At 40.1% G+C, this 26,202-nt stretch overlaps 3 protein-coding genes across 5 annotated transcripts; all 3 read left to right on the top strand.

The window, feature by feature from the left end:
* The first annotated feature begins 4,043 nt into the window (after window positions 1-4,043).
* Window positions 4,044-7,398, top strand: LOC146755694 (obscurin-like protein 1). 3 transcript variants are annotated; one of them, XM_085525376.1, is made up of 4 exons: window positions 4,044-4,474; window positions 5,310-5,578; window positions 6,225-6,494; window positions 7,132-7,398. In XM_085525376.1, exons 1-2 carry the CDS (start codon window positions 4,164-4,166, stop codon window positions 5,341-5,343), a joined length of 345 nt encoding a protein of 114 aa, XP_085381502.1. In that variant the 5' UTR covers window positions 4,044-4,163; the 3' UTR covers window positions 5,344-5,578; window positions 6,225-6,494; window positions 7,132-7,398. The 3 variants fall into 3 exon arrangements, with proteins under 3 accessions (XP_085381502.1, XP_085381500.1, XP_085381501.1); XM_085525374.1 differs by having other exon boundaries at window positions 4,065-4,474; XM_085525375.1 differs by lacking the exon at window positions 7,132-7,398 and having other exon boundaries at window positions 4,065-4,474; window positions 6,225-6,749.
* An 8,760-nt stretch (window positions 7,399-16,158) lies between these two features.
* Window positions 16,159-20,595, top strand: LOC146755693 (kinesin-like protein KIF20B). Its single transcript, XM_085525368.1, has 3 exons — window positions 16,159-16,350; window positions 18,792-19,995; window positions 20,436-20,595. Exons 2-3 carry the CDS (start codon window positions 18,848-18,850, stop codon window positions 20,593-20,595), a joined length of 1,308 nt encoding a protein of 435 aa, XP_085381494.1. The 5' UTR covers window positions 16,159-16,350; window positions 18,792-18,847.
* Window positions 20,596-20,977: 382 nt separating this feature from the next.
* Window positions 20,978-24,315, top strand: LOC146755692 (kinesin-like protein KIF20B). Its single transcript, XM_085525367.1, has 6 exons — window positions 20,978-21,118; window positions 21,517-21,577; window positions 21,819-21,944; window positions 22,208-22,347; window positions 23,545-23,700; window positions 24,259-24,315. Exons 1-6 carry the CDS (start codon window positions 21,005-21,007, stop codon window positions 24,313-24,315), a joined length of 654 nt encoding a protein of 217 aa, XP_085381493.1. The 5' UTR covers window positions 20,978-21,004.
* The last annotated feature ends 1,887 nt before the right edge of the window (window positions 24,316-26,202 follow it).

The raw sequence follows: 26,202 nt of genomic DNA, 5'->3' as shown, positions 1-26,202 counted from the left end.
GTGAATTAAGCATAGATCTGAAGGCTGCCTTTGCCCAGTGCAGAGATGGAAGGACTAATGTAGATTTGACTTGATATTTTCCCTTCTAGGATGGGAAGGAGCTCTGTCAAAGTAAAAGAAGTGGGCATTACTTCCCAGGGAAATAAGAGAAGTCTCATTATTCACAGGTGGTGAACTCTCATTTTCTCTCTCAGTCTGCAACCAGGTTGAGTTGCTGTTTCAGTACAGGCTGTTTTATGCAGGAACTCTGCTCCTGAGGTTAATCCAAGTTGTATCCAGGCCCTTCAGAAGGAAAGGGAAATAGCAGCACAGAAATATGGTCTGATTCTGACATAAATAAATGCAGACCTGGAGAGTTAAAAGGGATTGTGTGATGTTCAAAGGATTTTGAAGCAAAGATGTCCCCTAGGTAAGATTTGTGGCTGACATTCCCCATGCATTGTGGGCACACAAGCTAAGGAGAGACGAGTGATGAGCATGCAGAGAAGCCAATGGTTCAGACAGGTTTGTAGTGACATGACACTGTAGAGTCCTGTCTATTTCTCCTTGGCATAGTTTGGAAAATAAAGATGAGGTAATTGGTGGTAACCAATATGGCTTCATCAAGGTCAAGCCATGCCTGACAAACTTGGTGGCCTTTCATGATGGAGTAACAGCATCAGTGGATAATGGGAGAGCAACTGACATCATCTACATGGACCTGTGCAGAGCATTTGATCCCATCCTGCATGACATCCTGGTCACCAAACTGGAGAATAATGGTTTTGATGGATGGACCAGTTGCAAGATAGGGAACTGTCTGGATGGTCACACTCAGAGAGCTGCAGTCAATAGCTCAGTGTCCAGGTGGAGGGTGGTGTTGGGACCAGTGTTATTTAACATTTTTGTAGGCAACATGGAGAGTGGAATCAAATGAACCCTCAGCAAGTTTGCAGATGACACCAAGCAGAGCGGTGCTGTTGATGTGCTAGAGGGAAGGGATGCTACCCAGAGGGACCTGGACAGGCTGGAGAGGTGGGCCCTTGGCAGCCTCATGAACTTGAGTGTGGCCAAGTACAAGGCCCTGCACCTGGGTCAGGGCAATCCCAAGCACAGGCACAGGCTTAGAGGAGAATGATTTGAGAGAAGCCTTGACCCTGAGGAGAAGAGTTGGTGTGGAGGGAGGTGTCCCTGCCTATAGCAGGGGGACTGGAACTAAATGACCTTAAAGATTCAGTCAGTTCTATTGTTTTTCTACCCTTAATTTTGCTTGAAAGTTTTTAGAATAAATGAGGTTCTGGTTTCCATGAAAAGTGTTTGCAGGGAGCTCCATTGTAGCTAGTAAGTCTATCTTTAAGTTCTCGGGCAATAATGCATTGACTGTGTTGAAAAGGGAAATGACTCAGGAATGGATGATGGTTTAGAATAAAACCTAATCCTACTTATTTTCTATGCAAATATGTGTAAGGAAAAGATGCTTCAGTTCTGGAAATTTCAGTTCTGGAAATACCCTGACAAATATATCTCTACTGTTTCACAGCTGGAGATATCAAGATTGTTAAACCACTGGAAGATGTGGAAGTGAATGAATATGGGAGTGCATCTTTTGTCTGTGAGATTTCACAAGATGAGGTTCAGAGCCAGTGGTACAAAGATGACAACAAGCTGAAGGCTGATGACAACATCAGAATGCGGCAAGATGGTAGGGTGTAAGAGGGGGATCTTTCTCCTGAGTGGGGGGTGGGTTGGAGATCAAGCATATAAGACATCTGAAATGAAGTGAAGAAGGTTCAGAAGGGAGTTCCCCTTTTGTTTGGGGACTGAGGTTAGGGTGGAACAAGTGACATGGACCAGCTAACATCATTTGCAAGAATGTCAAAAAAGTTGAACACCACCAGGACCTTTCACAGAAATAAAAACTCCTACCTACCTACCTTTCTGCCCACAAAATATCCAGCTTGTCTTTTGGGTTTTACTTTTGCTAAGTAGAACAGATTATTTTCTTACGAGGTTGATTTTCTACTTTTAAACTTCAGATTTGTGTTTGAACGTTGAGGGATAAAAAACATAGCTTGACTTTTTCTTCATTTTCTCTGTCTGTTTGAAAAGAGCACAGGTTTTTTTTTGTTTTTTTTTTTTTAATATATACAATGTTAGGGTATATATATGATGTTAAGTGTGATAAAGAAAAGGGAGACGTTTGAGTTAGCGCACTACTCAAGAGTTCAGTCCCCAGCTTTGCCACTGTTACCATTATAAGGGCAAGAACATCCTGGAAAATGAATTTATCCTAAGTAGAGTCATTACATTTGAGCTACAGAGACCTTTACTAGGAGAAAACTTGTTGTTCAGAGCTATGTTGCTGTATTTAACCAAAGTAATTATCAATGTCCGTGTTTCATTGAACCTGTATTCCATTTCGTAATGCGAGGAGTTTGATATCGGGATGGGAAGGTCATGGTTTGATTTGGATGTTGGACTGGGAATCAGAAGATCTGGGCTCTCTTCAGGTTGTCAGTCTTATTGTCTGACTTCTTAACAACATTCCTTTCTTTATAATATTATTTAATGATGTTTTAAGGCATTTTGAGCTGATAGGTGTAGTGTTCATGTGACTTCTTAACAACATTCCTTTCTTTATATTATTTTTAATGATGTTTTAAGGCATTTTGAGCTGATAGGTGTAGTATTCATGTGCAGTAATGCTGATGTGAGTAAGTAGGGTGATAATGTAAGGGTTTTTTACATTCCTTCTAAATCTCTGCTTTCTCTTGTTCCATCCTTCTTAAATAGCAATCCATTAATCTAGTAAAGGAGCTGTGTGATGACTATGTGACTGAGCCTGAAAAAGCCAAGTTTGAATGCGAGATATCCATTCCATCTGTGAAACCTCCCAAGTGGTATTCCTACGTGGGGAAGTCTTACAGGCTGGCAGAAACTTGATTATGCAGCAAGAAGGCACCATCCACCAGCTGACCATAGCGAAAACCACCACTGATATGACAAGCACCATTCAGTTCTCAATTGGCAAATCAAAATCCACAGCCAATCTGCTTGTCAGAGATAACATATCCAGGCTTGGTTTACATCATGAAGATGAAGAATTAATTAACGTACAGTCTTCCTTCACTGGGGTCATTGAAATATTGTGTGTGTCTGGAGGGTCTGCTCCATTTCCAGTTCAAAGTCGTTGGACACTAAATGAGACAGCTGCATCTCAGTAAAAGATGTGTTTGAATAGCTGTGATGTGCTTACTATTCAGATCTACAGAGCTGAGGTTTTGTCCTTGGCTATACCAAAGAAGTCAGATCAGGTGAAATTAATTGTATTTCTGAACTAGACAAGGTTAAGTTTGGTAGCACCTAAATTTGATGCAGTTTGTCATTGATTTCACCTGAAAGAAACTTCCAGGCTTTTTATCTGCTGTTGTCCCCAGCGTAAGAGTCTCCATTCACATCCTAAAGTACTTGTTATATTTTCAACTCACTCTTATTTGAATAAAAGCCTCAACTGGGAGCAATTTAATAAGCACAGAACAAGAGCTGGACCTTGCATTTGGTAGATAATATACAGTATTACTTTATTGAAATGTAGTCAATGGCATTCCCTATAGACAATCATTTGTTTTATCTTTGGAGTGGTTCAAAAAACCATTGTGAACATGACATTAATTGGAATGGAATATACGCAAGAGACTTTCCTCTTCTTCCAATTGTCCTCATCCTTTCTTCTCTTCCACCCCTGCTTTGCAGATTACCATATACAAATCACCAGGAAGTTGGAGGACAAGACAGCTTTGGAACGTCATTCTGTCATCCTGTCCTGTGACTTCAGGCCTTCTCCAAAGGTTGTGAAATGGTTCAAGGGCCACACACCCATCGAACCCTCTGAGAAGTACAAGATCAAGAGGGATAAGCATTCAGCAGAGCTCAATATTCTGAAGCTGAAGCCCGATGATGCTGGTGTGTACAAGTGCAAGGCAGGAATTGCAGAGACTGAGGCCACGCTGACAGCTGAAGGTATGAGCAGGGAGGGTGACCTCTTCCATGTCCTATTTCACCTCAGATTTCTCTTCTTGAGGTTGATTTCTGCCATTCTCTCCTGCTAACTTTATAAATGTATAATCTTCACTGAGAAGATTACACAAAGATCATCTAGTCCAACCATTCTACCACATCCCAGTATGATTTATAGTAACAGTGGTAACAGTTCACCTTGTTTCCCCACAGCCTGCAATGTAGAAGTATCGAAGCACCTGCAGGATGTGGAAATTGAAGAAGAGAGCTCTGCTGTCTTCTCCTGCGAGCTGTCCCATGATGACGAGGACGTGGAATGGTTCCTGAATGGCAACCTCCTTTACACCAACACTTACAATGACATCAAGAACATTGGCAATTGCTGCACACTGACAATGAAGCAGGTTAAGCCTGAGGATGCTGGCACAGTGACAGTGAAGTCAGACAAGGTGTCAGAAAGCGCACCTGAAGGTGATAGGTGGGTCTGATCACAGCCCTCCTGGATGTAAGAGATGCTAAGGAGCTCCAGTTCATTCTATTGTGCAGCAATCCTGCTTCTAAAGCTCACCTCTCTGGGGCTCAGATAGCCAGCAAAGTCATGATGGGCTTTCTTCCAGTGATTTATGGAATTAAGGATTTATGACTGCAGGGAGAGATCATTCAGTGTGTGTTTTGCCTCTGGGATGACTAATGACCAGGCTGTGAGCAACCTGATCTAGCTGTGAATGTCCCTTTTTATTGCAGGGGAGCTGGGCTAGATGGCCTTTAAGGGTCTCTTCCAATTCTAAGGATACTGTGATTCTAATCTGCTCTCCCCAGCAATTAAGCTCTTTTACTCTATGCGCTCAGAGTTTGAAGGATTTCCTCTTTCTCCTTTCTTTTGCATTTGGTGGAAGTTTTTTCCCCAGTATAAACATCTGATGTGTGAAATAGAAGACAGATAAGAGGAGTCAATAATACAGGAAAATCAAAAGTGTTCCTCTTAATCCTGTGGCCTGCTGTATGAGCTCTGCTCCATGTGAGGGCAATGCCAGCTCTCCAGCTTTAGAAGAGCTGCATCCCAATTACTTCATATGATATCAGTCCCACCCAAGGCAATGCAGGCTGTCCCTCCTGTTCCCTGTATTCTCCTACTGATTAGTTCAGAATTCCATAAAGCGTATTCAGTCAACAGACATGAAACCGCTTTAGGTTCTATCTTGGTGTCGTCAGTAGTGGTGAAGATTTATTTATCCCTCTTTAAAAATCTGAAAGCAACTGGAAATGTCTGATCTTCTGTATAATGGTGTTCCGTTTTGCCTGTTTAATTGCAGAGAAGCCTGCTGTCTTCATGAAGTCCTTGGATGATGTTTTTGATGAGGAGCGGGGTGTGATTAAATTGGAATGCGAAGTCTCTATAAAGAGAAGGTCAAACCAGTGTGGAAAAAGGACGGTGTTGTGCTCCCTTCTGGCAACAAGTATGAGCTGGTACAGTCTGGGAAGACCCTATGTCCCCTTATCCATGACCTCGAGATGTCAGATGCAGGTTTCTATACCTGTGATATTGGCACTGATGTTGCCAAATCAAAGGTCGGCTTTCAGGGTAAGTACTGTGGAAAGTAAAGGAGTGCTGAAAGCACATTCAGTGTGGTCACTATGTCTTACACCTATTCCCCCATGAGCCTTAATAGTTTCTACAATAGAAGTGTATTACTGCAATTTAGCACAGTGATGTCTGGAAAATTCCCATTGCTTTTGATGTAAATGTATCTCATTTTGCCATGAAAATCACCAAACACATCAAGAATGTCCTGGAAATGTTTCCTTTCAAACCATCCCTAAAATGGAGAAATGGTTTGAACACCAATAGGGGTAGGATGGTAACAAATGAGCTAATAGAAACAGTTAATTTCTTGTCATAGGCAAAACCCTTTTTCTCACGCAGCATCCTAGAGTTGTCCTCTCTGTTAGGTTGTTCCCTCTGTAGCTCATTGAATCTTCATTCTGCTCCATGGACTGAGCTGCTCTAATTGTAGTTCTTCCAGAGCAAAGACAAGAGATTCACGTCTCTTTTTTTTTTTATAGCTTTCTGGTAATTCTGAGTGGAGAATGTCTTAGAGAATACATCAGTAAGGAACACAGCCATGTTCTGCAAATCCTGAGTTAAAACACCAGTACTGATACTCACATATGTCACAAATGCCTTTTCTCCATATAAACCTCATACTAACCTATCTCTTACCTTCCAGAGCTGAATAGTGGCATTACCAAACGGCTGAAAAACACTGAAATCCAGGAGGGAGAAGATTGTACTTTTGAATGCATTCCGTCCCATGAAAGCATTGATGAGTTCAAGTGGACACTGACTGGAAGCAGAGTGGAAAGTAGTGGGCAATTTAAAGCTTCTAACGTGAGTCAGAAATAGACTCTCCTTATCAAAAGTGTGACTCCTACTGACGCTGAGGAAGTCGTTTTTACTGCCCGTGGTCTAACCTCCAAAGCCTCTCTGTCTGTGAAAGGTAATGAGATGGGAGAGATTCTGGGGCCTGATTCCTTCAACTGTCTTCTGATAAGATTGTCGTGAGAGCTAACTCATAATATGGTTAAAGTGAATAGCAACCTTCTACTTGAACCTTGAAGCACTGAGAATTTCTCTTAAAAATAAGTAAAAGGAGGAACCATTTTACACAAATGTGAGAACTACCCAAAGCACTGGGGTAGTGTTGGCAATGGTCATCTCACTACAGCTTGTTCCATTAACAGTAAATCAGGAATGATCTGTTGAGGGAACTGTGGGAGCAAATATCCTCTAAGTATAAGCTGAAGGGATGGCCTTCACATCATCTAGCTGTACAACAAATTCCTATCTAGAACATGTGCATCTGAGAGCATCATCCGAGGCTCCCAGTGTGATGAGTGGAGAGAAGAGAGAGGCAGTTTTCAGACATGGTTCATCATCCTCAATTGGGTAGATTTAAGAGAGAATAAATGCTGCCTGGAATTCTATTGTCTGTACTTTGCAGATTACTGCTGGCTGTAGGATGGCGTCTGTTGCAAGTGCCTCTCTAACTTATCTCCAGCATGTAGATGCATGTATTTTGAGAGAGGCATCCTACCCTAAGTGTATGTTACTCAAAAAGCAATGTTTTCTTCCAGGAAAACCTACTGAGGTTTCAAAACAGCTGGAGGATAAGACAGCAGCAGCAGGGCAGGACATCAGCCTGAGCAGTGAGCTGTCAAAACCGGATTTGAACATCAGGTGGTACAAGGATGGCAAAGCAATCAGAAAAAGCCAGAAGTACGACTTGCAGCAGGAGGGAACTGGGGCCATTCTGATCATCCATGACTCTACTGCCAAGGACAGTGGGGAGTACCCCTGTGAGACAGAGGACTCCATAACAAAAGCCAGGGTCACTGTGCAAGGTGAGTTGAAAAGCACACTGGGGAAGGCATGTAGAGAAGTCGAGGTAAATATCTGCAGCCTGTGGGTGATGTTTTTCTCTTCTGTTTCCTTGAGCAGGATCAATTCTTAGTTTTCAGAAAATATGATGGATTAAAATCTTTTCCTTAAAATAATCTGGAAACTGAATGATTCTCCAGTGTGATGTGGATCTGGGCAGCCTGGTCTGGTGGTTGGTGACCCCTTGGAGGGGGTTTGAAACTAGATGATCTTTGAGGTCCTTTTCTACTCAGGCCACTCTATGATTCTGTGATCATTCTATGATTCTATGATCTTGGGTGTTAGTGAGCCAAGAAAAGATGGCAATCTGAATTAGTCTCTATTGAATATGTGTAATCAAAACTATATGCAGTTGATCAGATGAGATCCTACCAGCGCATGTATAATGGTATTGAACTTTCCAGATATCTACTGGAATTATCAAACCTATGTAAATGGGTGGACTCTGTGGTCTTCTTAGACTCTTTGCATCTCTATGTGATATTCTGAAATGAGGGCAAAGGAGATTCAGGACACCTCTGTATGCTTGGGACTTGTTGTGGTAACAAATCCCTTTGTCCTACACCCTCATCCTTTTTTTTTTCCTTCCAGAAAAACCTAATTACTTTATCAAGGAACTTTCAGATGTGAAAATTGAAGAAAGTGGAAGTGCACTTTTTACATGTCAGAGCGAGAAAGCCGCATCCTTTGTCATATGGAGGAAAGGCATTGCTGAGCTCAGGCCTGGCAGGAAATACAAGAGGGCACAGAGAGGACGAGACCTGCAGCTGTGCATAAAAAATCTGGAGAAAAGTGACAGTGACGTGTACACCTGTGACATTGGTGATGCCCAGTCCAGAGCCAAGCTGGTTGTACAAGGTATGTGTGAGAGCCATATGACTGCGCATCCTGTTTCTCCACTACCAAGACATTATCCTGGTAGAATTTGTACATTTATGGCAGGTCTTTGGGGCTGCAGCTGTCTGGCCTGAATAGCGGTTCACAAGCCATGCACAGAGCAAGCTGCACAGAAAGGGAAAGAACTACCGACTAGAGCAGTGCCATTGAGAACTTTATGTATCATTTAAAAACCAAAAATGCTGATGTACGGTGAGGCTGGTGACCCAGAAATCAGTGTGAACTTTCTATCTCTGACCTTTCTGAGTTACAAATAGTCCTCCAGAGTTCTAGGCAAAAATTCCCTTATGCTGCATTCTGGGTAGTTGTCACGGTTTAAACAAAAATCTACCTGTGTCCGTGACAGGGGGGCCACAGGCAAGCGAGGTGCTAGAAGGAGCTGAACCTCTGTCCCAACTACTTCAGAAGCAGCCCAAACCCCCTCGTACATGGCTAAGATCTCCTTCTCAGTTGGAGTGTAGCACTCCTCAGACCCTTTATATGCTCGACTCCAAAGTCCCGGGGGTTGGCCTTGGGTTTCTCCTAAAGCTCTTTGCCACAAACTCCAAGTGGGACCTTTCTCTCCAGCAGCAGTGTAGAGGATGTTCTTTACATCCTGTCCTGTCCATACTGGCCCCAAGGCCACGGCACGGGCTATCTCTTGTTTTCTCTGCTCAAAAGCCTGCTGCTGCTCAGGACCCCATGAGAAATTATTCTTCTTCCATGTTACCTGATAGAGGGGGCTCACTATGTGGCTGTAGTTTGGGACATGCATTCTCCAAAAGCCCACTACTCCCAGAAAAGATTGGGTCTCTGTCTTGTTGGTCGGAGGAGACATAGCAGTGATTTTGTCAATCACATCTGCTGGGATGTGTCGATGCCCATCTTGCCATTTTACACCTATGAACTGGATTTCCTGGGCAGGCCCCTTCACCTTGCTGCGCTTAATGGCAAAACCAGCTTGCAAAAGAATTAGGATTATCTGTTTTCTTTTCTTGAAAATCTCTGCTGCTGTATGGCCCCACACGACAATATCATCAATATACTGCAAGTGTTCGGGAGCATTACCCTGTTCCAAGACAGCTTGGATCAACCCATGGCAAATTGTTGGGCTGTGCTTCTACCCTTGAGTTAAACGGTTCCAGGTATACTGAACAGCTCTACAGGAAAAAGCAAACTGTGGCCTTCATTTTGCAGCCAATGGGATGGAAAAGAAGGCATTAGCAATGTCAATGGTGGCATACCACCTAGCTTCTTTTGATTCCAGTTCATACTGGAGTTCTAGCATGTCTGGTACAGCAGAACTCAATGGAGGTGTGATTTCATTTAGGCCACGGTAATCCACCATCAACCTCCATTCTCCACTGGCTTAACGCACTGGCCATATGGGGCTGTTAAAAGGCGAGTGAGTTTTGCTAATCGCTCCCTGATTCTCTAATTGGCGAATTAGCTTGTGAATGGGGAGCAATGAGTCCCTGTTGGTGCAGTACTGCCGTCTGTGAACCACTCTGGTGGCAATTGGTACCTCTTGGTCTTTTACCTGGAGCAACCCCACAGCAGAAGGATCATCTGACAGATCAGATAAAGCTGACAGCAGATAAACACCGTTTGTGTTAACAGCAGCTATCCCAAAGGCCCATCGATACCCCTTGGGATCCTTCAAATATCCCATCCTAAGGTAATCGATACCCAAAACACTTGGAGCCTCTGGACCAGTCACAATAGGGTGTTTTTGCCAGTTTTTACCAGTGAGGCTTATTTCGGCCTCCAACATAGTCAATTCTTGGGAACCCCCAGTCACTCCATGGATATATATTGGTTGTGTCCCTTGGTGACTTGAGGGCATTAGGGTGCATTGTGCACCAGTGTCCACCAAGGCTTTATATTTCTGTGGTTGAGATGTGCCAGGCCACTTAATCCACACAGTCCAGTATACTCTATTGTCCCTTTCCCCCCCCTGGCTGGGGGCAGGGCCCCTCTATTGTTTACCTCGGTGGCTTGCAGCAACTGGAACTCTCCCCTTCTTGGAATAGTTCACCTTGGTAGTTGTTTCACCTTGTCATTCTTCCACTCATGCCTGAAGTGCAGAAGTGGATGAATTACACCACTTCTTCATGTCCTCCCCATGACTACAGAGGAAAAGCAACAAGGCAAGACGTGTAGTCTCATCGTTGATTCGAGGTGACTTATCATTGTCATTTGCTTGAATATGAGGACGTCTCTTTTTAATGGTTGAGATTTTCGATGATACAGGTCGAGAGGAACTCATGTTGTTTAGCTTTCTCAATAGGCGATCGTGGAAATCCTGGTTTCCATCATCTTGTACCACCGTGGATTCATCTACATCAGGCACATTAGCCAATTTGTCAATAATATCATTTTGTGTTCCCTCCATTTTGTTTAATCTTTCCACAATTTTGACAATGGCTGAAGTATACAGATTAACTTCTGTAGCGCTTATAAATAATTCAAGTTCCTGAAGTCTGCCAATTAGTTCATTCACAAAGGGTTTCCTTTTCCCTTTGCCATATACTAATGCAAGTGCACTGGCATGCTTTTCTGGAGCTGCCTTTGTAAAGTCACGCCACATTTGTCGTGGAACGCGGACTGCTTCAGGATCATGTAATTGGTTTGGATCGTTACGATTGAACTCGGGGCTGTATAGCATTTCCACCAGAGCACTTTCTCTCAAAGATTGGATACCTTTCTCTATATCAGTCCATTTCTTTCTCTCAGGCTCCAAGTCCCGTTTAAAGGGGAATCTATCTCTTGCCGCTATCAACATCCGCTTCCAGAGGGTGTAGGACCGATTTTGGCATGTGCCAATACCTCTGTCCACACGCGAGTCCCTGGAAATGCTACCCAGTTGGCGAGCTTCACTGCCATCAAGCCATGCACTGTTGGCACCATTGTCCCAGCAGCGAAGTAACCAAGTGACCATATTTTCTTTTGGCTGACATGTGAAATCCTTTCTTAGATCTCAAATTTCACTCAGTTTAAAAGATCGATCAATAATGGTCGTTATACTTTGCTCACCTTTTGCTCTATCAAGCGTCCCAGGTGTTGATGGTGGCAACTGTGTTGATGAGGCTGCCCCATCTATAAGTTTGGACTCGAGAAATTCTCGTAAAGAAAAAGTAGCTTTTGGCTCCTCTTCAGACTCTGACCCCGACCCTTGTGTTATTTCCTCCAGGTAACCCTCCTTCTTTTTCCTCTCTCCTAACTTCCTCTGCTCCTCTTACTTCTTCTGCTCCTCTAACATCTTCTTATTCCCCTCAGACATCCTCTGCTCCTCCAACTTCATCTGCTCCTGAAACTTCTTCTGCTCCTCTAACATCTTCTTATACTGCTCTAACATCCTCTGCTCCTCTAACTTCTTCTGGTCCTCTGACTCCCCCTGCTCTCCTCAGTCCCCCTGCTCTCCTGAGTCCCCTTGCTCTCCTGAGTCCTGCTCTCCTAACTCCCTCCGCTCTTCTAACTCCTTCTGCATTTTCTCTAACTGAGTTGAAACTTGTTTTGTCTTTCGCCCTCTTACAGGGGCAACCAACATTGTATCTGGTGTCCCCGATGGTTGTTCCAATCGGACTACATGTGCCCCCGGTGGCTGGTCAGATTGAACTACATGTGCCCCCGGTGGCTGGTCAGATTGAACTACATGTGCCTCCGGTGGCTGGTCAAATTGGACTACATGCGCCCCCAGTGGCTGGCCAAATTGGACTACATGTGCCCCCAATGGCTGGTCAAATTGGACTACATGTGACCCTGGTTGTTGGTTAAATACATTCAGCTCTCCCCGGAGGGCACATAGCTGGTCTCGGATAGCGTTCCGCTCGAACTGGACAGCACCGAACTCAGTCTGGAGGCTGTTGTAGTTGGACTGAAGAGTGTTGTACCCGAACCGGAGGACGTTATGCTCGGACTGGAGAGTGTCGAGTTTGGATTGGATACTCTCATTCTCGGCCCTGAGACTCTCTCTCTCAACCTCAAAATCTTCCCTCTCAGGAATGGTATTGAATAAGGCCCGATAAGCATTAGCTAGGCCCCAAGTCATTTGTGCCTCCTGAGATCTGCCTGAGCCACAACATTCCTGTCTCAAATATGCAGTCAAACTCTCAGGATTCTTTAAGTGTTCAGGAGTAAAGCTCCATGACACTAAAGATGTCTGTCCTCTAAAAGTCTCTCCAAAGTTTCTCCACACTCCCTGCCACTCAGTATTCTCTGACTCTAGGGAAGACTTCCTCCTGAGGTTATAAATCCAGATACCGAGTGAGATCACTACAATAACCAACAGCAAATTGAGGGAGATTAATACGATTGACAGTGTGGTCCACTGGGACAACTGGTCAGTCGAAGACTGCTTAAAAGATGCAAAGAAGAAAGGAAAAGCACGCTCAAAAACCTCCATATCCGTACTATTGGTTGCATTAGTTGCATTAGTTGCTCCCTCTGTAGCTGCATGCAAATACCAAATAAGCGTTGCTAACCATGCTTTCAATCTATTATACATTCCTATAACTTCATAAGAAAAATAGGGTAGCTTAAACATGGTCCAATATGTTTGGAGCATCGTAAAAGAGGAACTAATGAAATGCAGTACCTTATAAAGCACACTTAGTAGAGGGAACTTTTTTTTTTTTTTTTCAATAGAGAGGGAAGAAAAGTAAAAAAAAAAAACAAAGCTCAGCAGTGTTTATAAAATAAACCGGAGTATTGGCAGTCCGCCTGGACTTTCAAGGTCAAGCTCACAGGTGCAGAATCGCAAACCTAAGATAGCTCCTTAACAGGAAAAAAAACTTGTAGCTCTGTTAAAAGCTAAAAGAGCAACAGAAGAAAACACAGAAAAACAGCAACTCAATTTGCCCGCATTCTCCACCAAAATCTGTCACGGTTTGAATGAAAAGTCCACCTGCGTCTGTGACAGGGGCTGTGGGCCCCGCAGGGGCCCAAGGCAGAAAGGAAAAAGTTAATTAGGAAAAGAAAACAGCGGCAACGATGTAAGGAGGCACACTTATTTACTAAATACTATATCGAAATACTGGATAACACAATATAATACAATATAATTGAAAATTGAGCTAACGAATCAAGCAAAATAGGAGAGAGAATGAGTCCCATAACCGAGAGGCCTACTGTGAATCTAGGCGAACGGCTGAAGGCTCCCACACACTCCCCTGAACGCCAGAACTCGAAAGACGTCAGTCTAGTCTGCGACAGAGTTAATATAGAGTCCAGGTCCCGTGACCCATCGTGTTGTTCTCTGGGAGATGTAGTCTTCTTCTGTAAGTTGCAGATTCAGTAAAATTATCCATGCTTTATATGATGTTATGATGTGGAATACTGATAGCAAAATTACAAAATTATTAAACCGTGACACCCTGGTATTTTTCTTTTTTTTTTCTTAAATATTTTCCTTTTTTTTTCCTTAAATATTTTCCTTTTTTTTTCCTTAAATATTTTCCTTTTTACTATTTAAATGTTATGGGCACATCTTATAGAAACACAAGGCTGTTTACAAAGAAGTGCATGCTGTGTTGCTGTATGATGAGCAAGATACATCTATTCTTCATCTAGCAGGAATAGTTGCTGAGCCTTAAGAACAGTTTCAGAAAGCTTTGGGAATTTGGGCATTTTCCTTGTTTCTGCAACACAAAATGAAAATTTACACTGTATACAAAGAAAAGGGGAGTCCGAACTTGTACGTTAAATTTGAAGGAGATCAATCTGGGGTAATATTTTAAAAAAAAAAAAAAAAAAAAGGGGGGGAGTGTGGTCATCAAATACTATAAAATATATTAGCTGTTACTAGAATGCCACTTATCTTCCCCCCATACGAATCACTGTCATGTTGTATGTGAATTTGTGAGGTGGGTTTTGAAGCTGAAATTAAAAACTTCTTGTATGGCTGTCTTCATAGTGGCTATCCAGACTATCTGTAGAAATAACAGCTATTATGTAGTCAGCTATTCACCAGTTTTAACTGATTATAAATTACGTTTCAGGGTGGAGAACATAGCATAGTGCCTGACACCTGTGTTGATCCTGAGGGCATTCTTGATTCTGTGCATTATGATGTCATGGATATTAAAGAGCAAGCTGAGGCAGCACATAGTTCCATTGTATCCGTGGAGGACCCGAAGGAAGATATTGGCTGGTTTGAAAAGCAGCTGGAGAAAACTAACTTTGAACTGATGGAGACCAAAGAAGAGCTAACAGAGAAAAACAGCAAACTACTTAAAACTGAAGAAGAGCTGATGCAGAAGAACAAAGGTGAGTTATGCAATGTGAAAGGTAGAAGACAGAAATAGTTCATTAATCTAAAATAGAAATAACCAGTTTGAGTAGGAATTAGAGGAGATGTTCTACCTTTGGAACCATAGCCTGTAGATAAGTGATAGTTTGTTCCTTGTGTATATTCAGGTTCAGCAATTCCACGGTTTTTGGTTATTTCTTTTCTTTTTTTCCCCCTCTCCTTTAAACTGCAACTAGCAGCTTTACGCTTTCGTAAGTATGGGGTTAAATGTCTATATCTTGATTTTTACTTTTATATTGTAATCTCTACTCTTCTTTATGTCTTGTTGATGCAATGTTTTCATTCCAAGAAATATAGAAAACTTTTGAATCACTCCCAATAAGTGAAGACCACATGCAAATTAATTAATCTGTTCAAAAGCTACCTAAACATTAGAATATCTGGAAAAATTGATTACTTAATAAACACTCTATTGGCTACTTATGTAATACAACCTTTTCTGTGTGTTACAGACTTTGAAATGCAGATGATTAAATTGGATGAGTCTGTTGAGCAACTTAAAGAAGCAACTGAGGTAACTTTATCAAGAAGATGTTGTGTAAAATTGTTTTAATACCAACTTGTGGTAGCTTAAAATGCTATGAATGCTCAGGATATCTCCACGTTCTATGCAGTCCATAAAACTTTATCCTGACTAATGTACTGCGAGCTACTGAATATGTGAAGACTGGCTTGATTAAGTATGTGTGCATACCACTTCTGGTGGTTTTTGTTCATTTTTTGATGTTTGGTAGCCTGAAGTAGCTCTGAAAACATTTATAGTTAATTCTGTCACTCAGATCTCTAACCTTGTAAGCTTAGCAACTTGACCCTTCTTAGTCTTTGACTGTCTGCATCACTGCAACTTAGTATTTCCATGGTGTTAAAGCTGACTGTGATGAGTAGTCATGTCCTCACCTATTACTTCTTCCAAGAACAAGGTTCCAACTCTATCTGTGAGATTGTGTGGCCTGAACACTTCTGAGGCTTTTCTTTTCATAAGCTACTAAAGATGAATAATCAGTCCTTGGCAGTGCCAGCATGGCTTAACAATCGTCATCTTGTAAGTAAGGAAGCTTCACTTGTGGTTAAGGACACAATCTAAAATATGCGTGACAGAGCTGAGTAAGCTTTAAGGTTGGATTATATCTGTCACGATGAAAGTGATTTTAGCAGCTTAGCAGAAGTGTGATGTGATGAACTTGTATGAGAGCTGACCATTTGCTCTTTGACCATGTTTGTAATTTTGTTGACTTCTTGGAAACTGGAAATTCTTTGATAAACTGGTAAACTCTTGATTGTGTGCAAGTCTTTTACTCTGTGACCTGCTAGGCTCTTGCTTTCCCTTGTATACTCTACCGAGTATTGCACTTGTCATTATCTGAAGGTGTACTTGTTCTGTCTGCTATTGAGATTTGTAACTGATGTCTATAGAGTCACCGGGTAAATATTTTAGCTGTATGGTTTTGTGTAAATATTTGCCTACAGAAGATTACTGAGACTTAAGTGCTCCTTTTGTTAAGCTTCAATGTAACTGATCTTATATCAATACAGGAAAAGACTACCTACCATTTAACTACCATTAAAGCAGAACCGGCAGAAGAGAACACTAATAAAGGAACTGAAAGCAGCCAGTTTTCAGTGCTTTCAGTTAAAGCACTGAAACAAGAGAAAACTGAGTGGGAAGTGGGAAGAAAGCACAGTACTGACGAGGATAAGCCTACTGTGGAAGAGCCACCTCCAAAGAAAGGTACAGTTTCTTCCATCCTTGAACAGGGTGTCTTCCAAAACAATAAATTGCTTCCTATTCCAGATAGGAAGCAAAAGGCTGTGAAGCGCGTACCTTATGGTATAAGGAGAAAAGCCACTGTGTTAAACTGTAAATAGAAGTAACTGTTATGTAAATATCCCTTTTTCAGAAGGTCCTATGCTGTTCGTTTTTGAATGCTTAAGAATAAAAGGTTTTTGCACTATTTTTTTCCTTTTTGCTGCTTTTTCCTCATCTGTTGATGCACTTGCAGATTTGGTAATAGTTTTAAAGCAGTTTCTTTAGGATTGTTTCAACTGCTGTTGCTGATCTTCTGAGTAGCATCAGCTGTTCAAGTGCTTTTTTTTGTTTGTTTGGTTTGTTTTTCCTGAAGCAACTATCAAAATTGTTGACGACCTGCTAATTGCTCGCTCATGGGCAATATTTGAGCAAAATGGTTTGGATAAGCTCTGATGCATTTAACTTCACTTCTGGGCACAGCTGAGCATCAGTGTTCCTAGAATTATGGAAGGCATATACAATGTAGAAGGGAAAATCTACAACTTAGCTGTATTCCCTTCCTTTCTTGTATTCCTCTTGCAAAATATGTGCAAGGGAGAAAGTCAAGGCCTTCTTTGGATGAGATGCTGTTCTTGGATGATTTGTCCCTGCTGCCTTTATTTGGCATAAATATTGAATCCTAATGTGACCACTGAATGGCATCACATATAAGCATCTTACCAGAGACTGAGGGAGGGATGTGGACTCCTCCATACTCCAAATAGTAGTGGGTTTGTTCTAATCATATGACCAAAGCTCTCATTTAAAAATTAATGACAGCAATGCTCCACATAGGAATTAAAATGGGTAGCTGATAGTCACAATGTCAGCATGAAGTTTTCTGTTAAGATGTACTGAGTATTCAATCATGTTAAAATTTTCTTCTATTTGTGAGTATTAATAGCGTCCAATTTCAAAAACCGCTTAATATATATTCTTTAGCTATGTTAAATATACACAGTAGAACAATGAGCACAGGTATGTTGTGCTGGTTCTTTTGTAGAATTAGTTATATAAGTAGCACGAGCAAAAGTGTTTTAGGAGATGCTAGGTTATCTCAGCTTCAAGTTCAGGGTATTTACACCATTCTCTGAGCTTTTATGTCTTGTTTCCTATGCTCTGTAATAATGCTTTTTCCCTACTTCCTGTGTAAGGAGCTTCTAGACTGAACATTACACATCTTCTCCCTAGTCTTATTTATCTTGCTTTAGTGCTTGCTTGTTGTTTTCAGCATAAAGTGTTTAGATTACTTATAAATCATTTTCCCCTCACTAGTGTTGCTGGGAGCAGCAGTCAAAACCAAAACCTGGTTTGGGGTGGAATACGCCACTGCTGTTTCTTCAGTATGACTTTTAAATCAGTTGAGGGCTGTATATAAAACTCCTTAGATGAGTTAAGAGGCTGTTTCCATGCAGTACATGTGAATCTGTATGTAATGCAGGCTGCACGTGGGCGCTATAAAATTCTGCATTTCTGTAGTTGTAGTAATAAAAGGACTGTACAAGAATCACCATGGAATATATTGTTGTGGTGACCCAATCCCTAGTAAGTCTTGACTTATATTTATTTTTTTTAATACTTAAAGTATGCATATTATGGAATGGACATAACTGGATTCTAAAGCAATGATGAAATACAGCAGAAGTCGCTTTTGATAGAAAGAAAATGCATGTGATTTTAGCTAATTGCTCACCAGTTAAAGAAAAAAACAGCCCCAAGCTAATGGAATATTTATGGAAACTTGAATCTGCAAATTTGTACAACTTTATGAGTGAACTTTATATGCAAAAGAGTAAGTGTGGACAGAAGTAGGAATCCTCATATTTTGTTTAGAGATCAACTGAATAAGAGAGACAGATATCAACACTTAAGTGATCAACTTGTCCAGGGTTTTATCTTTCTTTTGAAAGTAAGAGGACTGTGAGTTGGAATGAAATTTCTTAGAGAACTGTTTATCTACCATTTAGATGTAGATGGAGTGATTCCTGGCTGCCTTATAGGGATTGCTGAAGCACGGAAGATAGAAAGAATATAGCTGTGAATTATCTATCTCGTTCCCATGTTTCTTAAATCTAATTAGATTTTCTACTGGTGTGAAGGTTTGAGTAGTGCCATGGTAAACGTGTTCTTCCAGCCTGAAAACCTTTTGCTCTTAATTCTGTATAGAAATCTGAGGCACCTGATTACGTGTTCAGAGGACTTTAATTCCTTCACTAGTATCAAATACTATGTGATGTGAGGGTATGGCTTGCATATTACGACAGTGTTTCACTTAGAAGTTGCTACTTGGTGTTGTGAACTGCTATGTAATAATTATTTTAATCAATCTGAGCTACATTCCTTTTCCCCTTTTTTTTTGGTTTGTTTGTTTGTTTGTTTTACAGTAGTTGTAAATGAGAGAAAGAAAAAGAACACTGTAGAGCAAAGGACAATTGAACACATGAAACAAAAGTGCTCCGCGTACCGAAAGGAAGTACTAGCACTGAGGGAAAGAACTGAAATCTTGGAACATCATTTAACTGTGCTTGAAGAACAATGCAGAAAAGAAAAAAATAAAAAAGAAGATTTCAGTAAGCAGGTAACAAGCCTGCGTATTCAGCTTTCTTTTTCTGAAGAAACAGCTGATGTCCTCCGTGAACAAATTCTGCAGGGTCAAGCTGACTATCGGGAAATTGCTTCTGAACTGGATGAACAGAAATCTATAAATATGACACTTGAAAACAAAAATGCCCAACTAACTAACAACATAGAAGTTGCCAAAGAATATATAATTGATAAAGTGTCACAAGTAAAAGAAATGCGGACCAAATTAGATGAATTATACAAATGTCACTTAGAGTTTCACGCCATCGGTACTGACTTTGTCAGTGTAAAGGATTCCTCAGACTCAGAAAAAGATGAGCCAGGGACATCTCAAATAAGTTCTGCATGCATTCAGTCACAGACTTCTTCCATCTCAGATCTTGTGCAGGACCTCTCCTTTAACTATAGTCTTGAAAGGATTTGGGAAGTATGCAGAAGTATTGTTGATGTTTCCTCACAAAAATGTCAGCACATCAAAGCACTGCTTCAAGACAATGAAAACCTAAAGGCGGGACTGAATAATGCTGAAAATCATAATCGTCAACTTGTAACGAAGCTATGTGAGATTACAACTCACACTAGTCAGGAAGATGATCTTGTGAATCAGTTACATGAGCAAATAGAAAAGAAAACTCTGGAGTTTGAAGAAAAGACTGCAGAAGATCAGAGAGTGATTGCACAATTTCAGGAGGAAGTTGCCAACTGTGAGGTAAAAATAAGAGAGCTTGAATATCGCCTGGAGGCTTCCAAGACAATGGAAGACAATGTGTCAAAACTCAATGAATTACTTAAAGAAAAAGAATCTATTATTGTTAATCTGGAGACAGTTACAGCAACTCTGCAGGAGATGTCTGCTAATGCAGACAAAAAGTTTGAAGAGTTAAGTAGCAAAAAAGCAAATCTGATTCAAGAAGTTATGCAGCTGAAAAACAGCTTGGAGCAGATGAAACATTCTCTTCGGGAAAAGGAAAAGAGTGAAATGGAGAAAGTGCAACGTATAGAATCGTAAGTAACCACTGAGTTAACTTAGAGCCCTTTGAGAATGAACTAGAGTTAAAAATAGTTAATGGGAACATCCCTTCGACTTAATGCATTTGCATGCTTATCAATGGCCAAACTACTACTTTAGGATGCTTTGGTATGCTACTTGAGTTCCAGAGGAAAACAGGAGTGTGCAAGGAAATAAAGAATAATATGGGGATTTCTGGTGGTTTTGTTGTATATCCCTCAGAATAGCATCTGAATAATTTATTGCTTCAGAATCTGATTATGAGAAGCAAGCTGAAATTCGAAAGTAATTGTTTAAATCTTGTCACTGGTCTAGATAGATTTAAGAGTCTATTTACAAATAGAAACCAACAGGCAGGGCATGGATTAAGCTGTAATTGCTGTTTCCATGAGATGTGTAACAGTAATATTCTTTGTCTCTTTATTTTTAACATAAGGCTAGAAAATATTCTTTCTGAGAGTTCTGCCCTTGTACTGAATTTGAAAAAAGATTTGCAGAGGAAAGAAGAAGAGTATGCAGATCTAAAAGACAAACATTCTGATGCCGAGAAACAAATTCAGCAACTACAAAGCGAGGTTTGTAACTCCAAAGCCTAAAACCTAAGTCTTGTGAAAAAACGCTGATAACTGGGAAGAAGAATGCTATTTACTTGAAGAGAAATAGACTAATTTCCAGAGGCTCTTTAATATAAGCATGTATATTTTTTTTCTTCAATTTCGGCTTCAGTGATGTTAATAGTTAAAATTTAATTATTAAACAAGAAGATATCTTAACACCCATTTTGCAGGATCTTAGTCTGAAAGTTTATTGGGTGTGCTTGGGGTGGAAAATTGAAGCTTAAAAATGAATTCATGTCTTCCTTGGTAACCTTGCACTTGCTGTCATTTTCCTACTCAGCACTTGTTTGTGAATTCCTCTTTATTTAACAAAGAAGTATTTGGCCAGGTTGGATTACAGAAGTCTTTTAATGAACCGTGAGCTGTGCTTACATTACAGGTGTCCACGATGCGTTCTGTGGAGGAATCCCTCAGGAACAAGATGGAAGAACTTGAAAGGATTAATAACCAGTTTAAGGATGAGCTGGATTATAAAGACTATACTATCCAACAACTTAAACAGGTATTTTACTTGCTCTTATTTTTTATTAAATGAATGATGCAGGTTTTCCAAGCAACAGGAAAAAGGTCAAAAAAAAAAAAAAAATTGGAGCAAAATGAAAGTGGCCAACTGAAATTAGTGGTAGACCATGCAAGATATTCAAATAATTAGTCACTACAGAGCACTGGCAGATTGCTTTAAATACAATAATCTGCATAGTAAATACATATGTAATACATGCATATAACCTGATCTTGTTGAGTGACATCACGATATGTTAATTGAAATGTCTTACCATAAACTCTTTTTATCAGCTTGAGTCCTTATTTATGCTATATGAAAAACTTATTAATTCTAGGCTGTGTTAAAGATTCTGCTTGTTTCTACTGTGTATGCTTTTCTTTCAACATGAATTATAGGAGCTGGTGGAAACTGAGAGGATGGAAGATATCTCCAAAGACTATGATCAACTATGTGACGGTCAGCCATTATTTGTGTGTGTGTGTGTGTGTGTGGAATATCCGTGTAAATGTTGTCACATTGCTAATGACTTTGAGTCTTCTGTGTTTCGATTTTAAAACATGTCTGCATATATTTGTATGTAAATATTTCAATGGAGATGCTCTATTTCTTTTAAAAGAGCTTTTGGTCATGGGAGAATCTTGATTTGAGAATAATGGGAGCTAGTAGGGAGTTCATCTGTAAATTTTCAAACCTTCAGATCTGTGTGCAAGGGATAGAACAATTGAAGTTATACGGATGACATTAGAAGAACAAGAGGAAGTGCAGCTTGAACAAGATGAAATGCTTCAAGCTCAGTTAGAAGAGAACCAAAAATTAGCTTCAGGTAATCTTTCCAGGGAAAGGGAGCAGGGATGCAAAAGGGGTTTAGACGTACTGTGATAGCCACTTCCATTTTCATGTGACTATTACTTAGGCATTAACGTTCCATAGTAAACAACAACTCTCTTGTAGTTAAAGGCTTCTGTTATTTCTTTATGTCTGTAGCAGATAAAACCTAAGCTGCTTTAGTAAAAAGTCATTGGTGTGGTATTTCAAATATATATTTGAAATGATATGCTATCTAACCTCATTTTGTGTATTGAGTAGAACTGATTGCGTGGAAACACAAATACAGTGAACTGGAATACCAGAGCAATGGTGACTGGCAGCAAAAGAACAACGAAAGTGATGAGGCAAATTTGAATGAAAACAGTACAGAATTAATAAAGCTGCAAAAAGAGCTGGAGGTAACTTAACTTCAAAGTTGTAACTTGATAAAGTAAACTGTTATATTGATTACAGAAACTTCCTGTAAAAGCTGCAGTGCAACATGCAATAGGGACCAGGTGCAGCTTTTTTGTGGTATGTTAAGAATGGCATCACTGATGCCCCCATAGTATAGGAAGTGTAGCCTTCCCTACATTATGCTGCCATGAGCAGTGCTTCTTTTGCTGGCCTCTGAACAGTTAGTTGTCTTATCCCATCTGATGTTATTTTTTGTTGTTGTTGTTTGTTTGTTTTTTTAAATAAAAGTAATGGGCTGGCAGTGGGAGTTTTCTAAGTGAGTATACAATAGGTTACATCCACTCTGTTAGTGGAATGGTTCTGAGCTTCTTTCCTCCTTCACCTTGAGTAAGCTTATTCATGATATATTTTTTTAATGCGCAGAGCCAATTCACTTTTTCAAGAAGAGGGGAAAGTTGAACATTCATTGCTTCATTCTATACCACGTCAATGTGCTATAAGCAGAGTATACTTATAGAACTGTTGTTTGCAAGAAAGGAATACTAACTCAAAGCAAATTGTAACTTACGGTGTATTTGTCAAAACTGTTTTCTGTTAGTTGCTTGGGCAACTAATATAAGCTATTGAAATCATCATCTAACTTTATTACCAGGAAGCCTTTTTTGTTGGGCTGCAGGTCTACTAATTTTCCTTGGTTAAAAGACTTTTATTTTTTCCAAGCAGTTTCTCAGGTGCTCTGTCCTATATATGAGAATGTCTGCCAGTAGGTTTGATAGGAAAGGAGACTACTCCTACAGTGTAAACTATGTTGCTTTTCTTTGTCTTTCAACCCTAATGGAGCTGCAAGTTTTTCTACAACTGCTGCAAGGCAGCGTAAAGTGTTAGAAGTTTTTAAGTTAAAAGAGTTTTTCTTATACTGACTTTTGGTGTAAGTTCTGTAAAGCTTGTGTGAACATTTATAAAGAAAAAGAGATGTTTTATGGAGGCTCTGCAGTCTGAATAAGAAATACTGGAAATGATTATTTTTTAATGGAAAAGAACTAATGATTATCCAATACCTGCCTTTGGGAATATTCTGTAGTAAAAACTGCTAATATTTCTGTTATCTTGCAGAAACAAGTCTATTTAATGATGACCTGGCTTTTAAGACTTTTATTCCTTAATGACTCACTATTTCATTTTTGGTTTCTTTGAAATAGGAAAGTGAGACTAAGTATCAAACTGATAGAAAAAAGTGGCTGGAGGAGAAAGAAGAGCTCCTAAATCAGATAAAAGAAGCTGAGAATCTTTGCAACAAAGAAATGAAACAATTTGCTAAGGACCGACGACATTATGGAAAGCAACAAGCAGAAATTGTAAGTGATGAGGTCCTGGCAGAGTTGTCTGGTGCCTGTAGTTTGGAGACAACTACATACCAAGTATTAACAGTAAGGGTGCATAAGAGCAGCTTGTCCAAGTCCCCTTGCTTTCTTATGCGCCAAAGCCCATATGAGAACTGCTTGATTTGGAAAAGGAAGGAATGGGGGGGCCACAAAAAGAAAGATCTTTCATAAGTGCATAATGAAATGTCACGTATGTGGGACATCAATAAGAAAATTACAGTTGAAAAATAGATCACTATTTAATGAGGCTAAGAAAGTATTTTGTACAATAGCTTTTGTTTGTTCTCTTTTCTGCAAAGCAGAAGGCCTTTAAGCCTTTATAAGGAAGAAAAGGCAATTGATTTTCTAAAGAAACCCCACAAACTTCTCTCCAGATACTGAATAAAAATACTTGGTCAAACGGCCACAGTTTTGCTCCTTTATCACTTTCCAAATAGTGACTGATAACAAAGTCACTTGAGTTACTTGAGCTGTTTGCTGGGCTCTTGTCATGTAACTTCTTAAACATGTGAATCTGTACATTCTGCAAAGCTTTTTTTACATCTGGAAGTAGTTAGTCCCGACTCTCTGAACCTGCAAGCAGCATAGAAGGATGTGAGGAGCTTAGTATTATTATCACTTTGTGACTTTATTTTCCTAAAGCTCATTAGTAATCATTAAATGAGCAAATTGAAGTGGAGGTTCTAAAATAATACTAATATTTTTTCACAAGGAGAGTAATGTAGGTTGTCTAATAGAAGCATGGTTTTGCTTCTGTAAGTTTGTAGTGCAACTAGTTCTAGAGCTCCTGTGGATCTTGAAGAGATCATACATTTACTAAGACTGTAAAACGGTGCTAACTACCGAAGTGTTAGAACAGTTCAGTGTGTAGTAGGTGATGTTCACTGTTCATCTGTTCTTCTTTTAGGAAAGACTTGTTGCCCAGCTGGAGGAAAAGGACCGTAATCTTCAAAAGTGGCGTGAGGAGAGAGATCAGTTAGTAGAAGCTTTGGAAAAACAGCTCAAAACTTTGGCTTCTAATGTCATACAAAAAGAGACAGAAATAGCAGAACTGAGACAATCTGCCTTAAAGGATTCAAGCAAGGTCAGCTCTCCTTTCCTCCTACCTGATTAGCTACCCATAAATTCTGTAAAACTCCTGTACCTGCTCTTTGTATTCTGGGTGTGGTTCTGTTCTTGAACACTGTCGTATTGACATCATGTGCAACTAACCAAAAAAAGCACCAGCTTTTATTTTTGTTCTTCAGAAACAGAATTTCTGTTAATTACTAAAATTTCAATTTTTTCAGTAGTTCAGATAAGCAGATGTCAGTTTGATGCTTATGATCCTACAATCAGACTGGACATCTGTAGCTTTTTCTGATAATTCACAGCATTTCCGGATCCCAAGCTAGGCTCAATACTCAGACAGTAGTTCTGTCTCAGGTTTCTTACTTTCTTTGCTTTCTCTGAGGTAGTATCTACAATGGCTTGAAAAGACAGAAGGGGACGTGGAGAGAGATTAAGGGAAACATCAAAAAGCAGAGGGGGGATGATCTCTGGAAGTTGCATTTCTTATTTCAACATCCAGCTTTTAATCAGGATAGCCAATCTAAGCCGTAGCATAGAATTTCAGAAGCTAAACAGAAGACTAAATGAGTTGTGCTCTTTTGAGAATGTTTGGATTCACTTTCTCTGAGAAGAAAGATGTTCTCATAGCAAAACTTCCCCTACAACTGCCGACTTTCTCACAGTACCGAGGATTTGGGAACAAATAAAAGCTCGGGTTATTATATCTTAAGGGAGATGAAGGCTGAAGCACATAAGTAAAATAGAAGAATCAAAATATATTGTATTACAACTTCCCAGGCAATTCTGTGACTACTGCACTTGTAACAGTGACCGTACAAATCCGTGAAATGTTACTGTTCTTGAATAGTTAAGTGTTGTAGCCTGCAATTCTAAAACTGATGCTACTAAGTAATTGCAATACTGCTTGTGTGTGTTAATTCCTTTTGCCAATCCCACAACTCAGCGGTTTTTACTGTTTATTAGGATAATGCAACTGTGATAGAAGAGTTAAGAAAAGAACTGGCTGACAAAGATGACTTTATAAAGGAATTAAAACAACGCATTAACCACAGTAGCCCTCAGTGTTTGCCAGAAATACCTTTACTTGAAGAAAGACAAAGTAGAAGGAATGACTCTGTAAATGAAAAGGTATGATTATATTTATAGAAAGTCAGTTCTTAACATCTTGTTAACCCCTTTTTGTTCTTCTGTTTTCCTAGGAGATACTGGAGCTAGAATCATTTTTCTTAGCATATAGTCCTTTAACTACATATTCAGTGATGAGTACTTGTTGGTTCTTTTTGTCTTACACTCAAACATGAGCTCTCATCTTCTCAAAAATATTTTATTTACTAGAACACCATCTCTCTGTGTACATTATGGAACTTTTCCATGCAGTTTTCCATGTATTCGTATGTGGATGCT

The sequence above is a fragment of the Coturnix japonica genome, chromosome 31, assembly GCF_054131305.1.
Source record: "Coturnix japonica strain WE chromosome 31, WE-NBRP24, whole genome shotgun sequence".
In the NCBI taxonomy this organism is placed as follows: domain Eukaryota; kingdom Metazoa; phylum Chordata; class Aves; order Galliformes; family Phasianidae; genus Coturnix; species Coturnix japonica.
The sequence above is the reverse complement of the archived record's forward strand: the minus strand, read 5'-3'. Positions and strand labels throughout refer to the sequence as shown.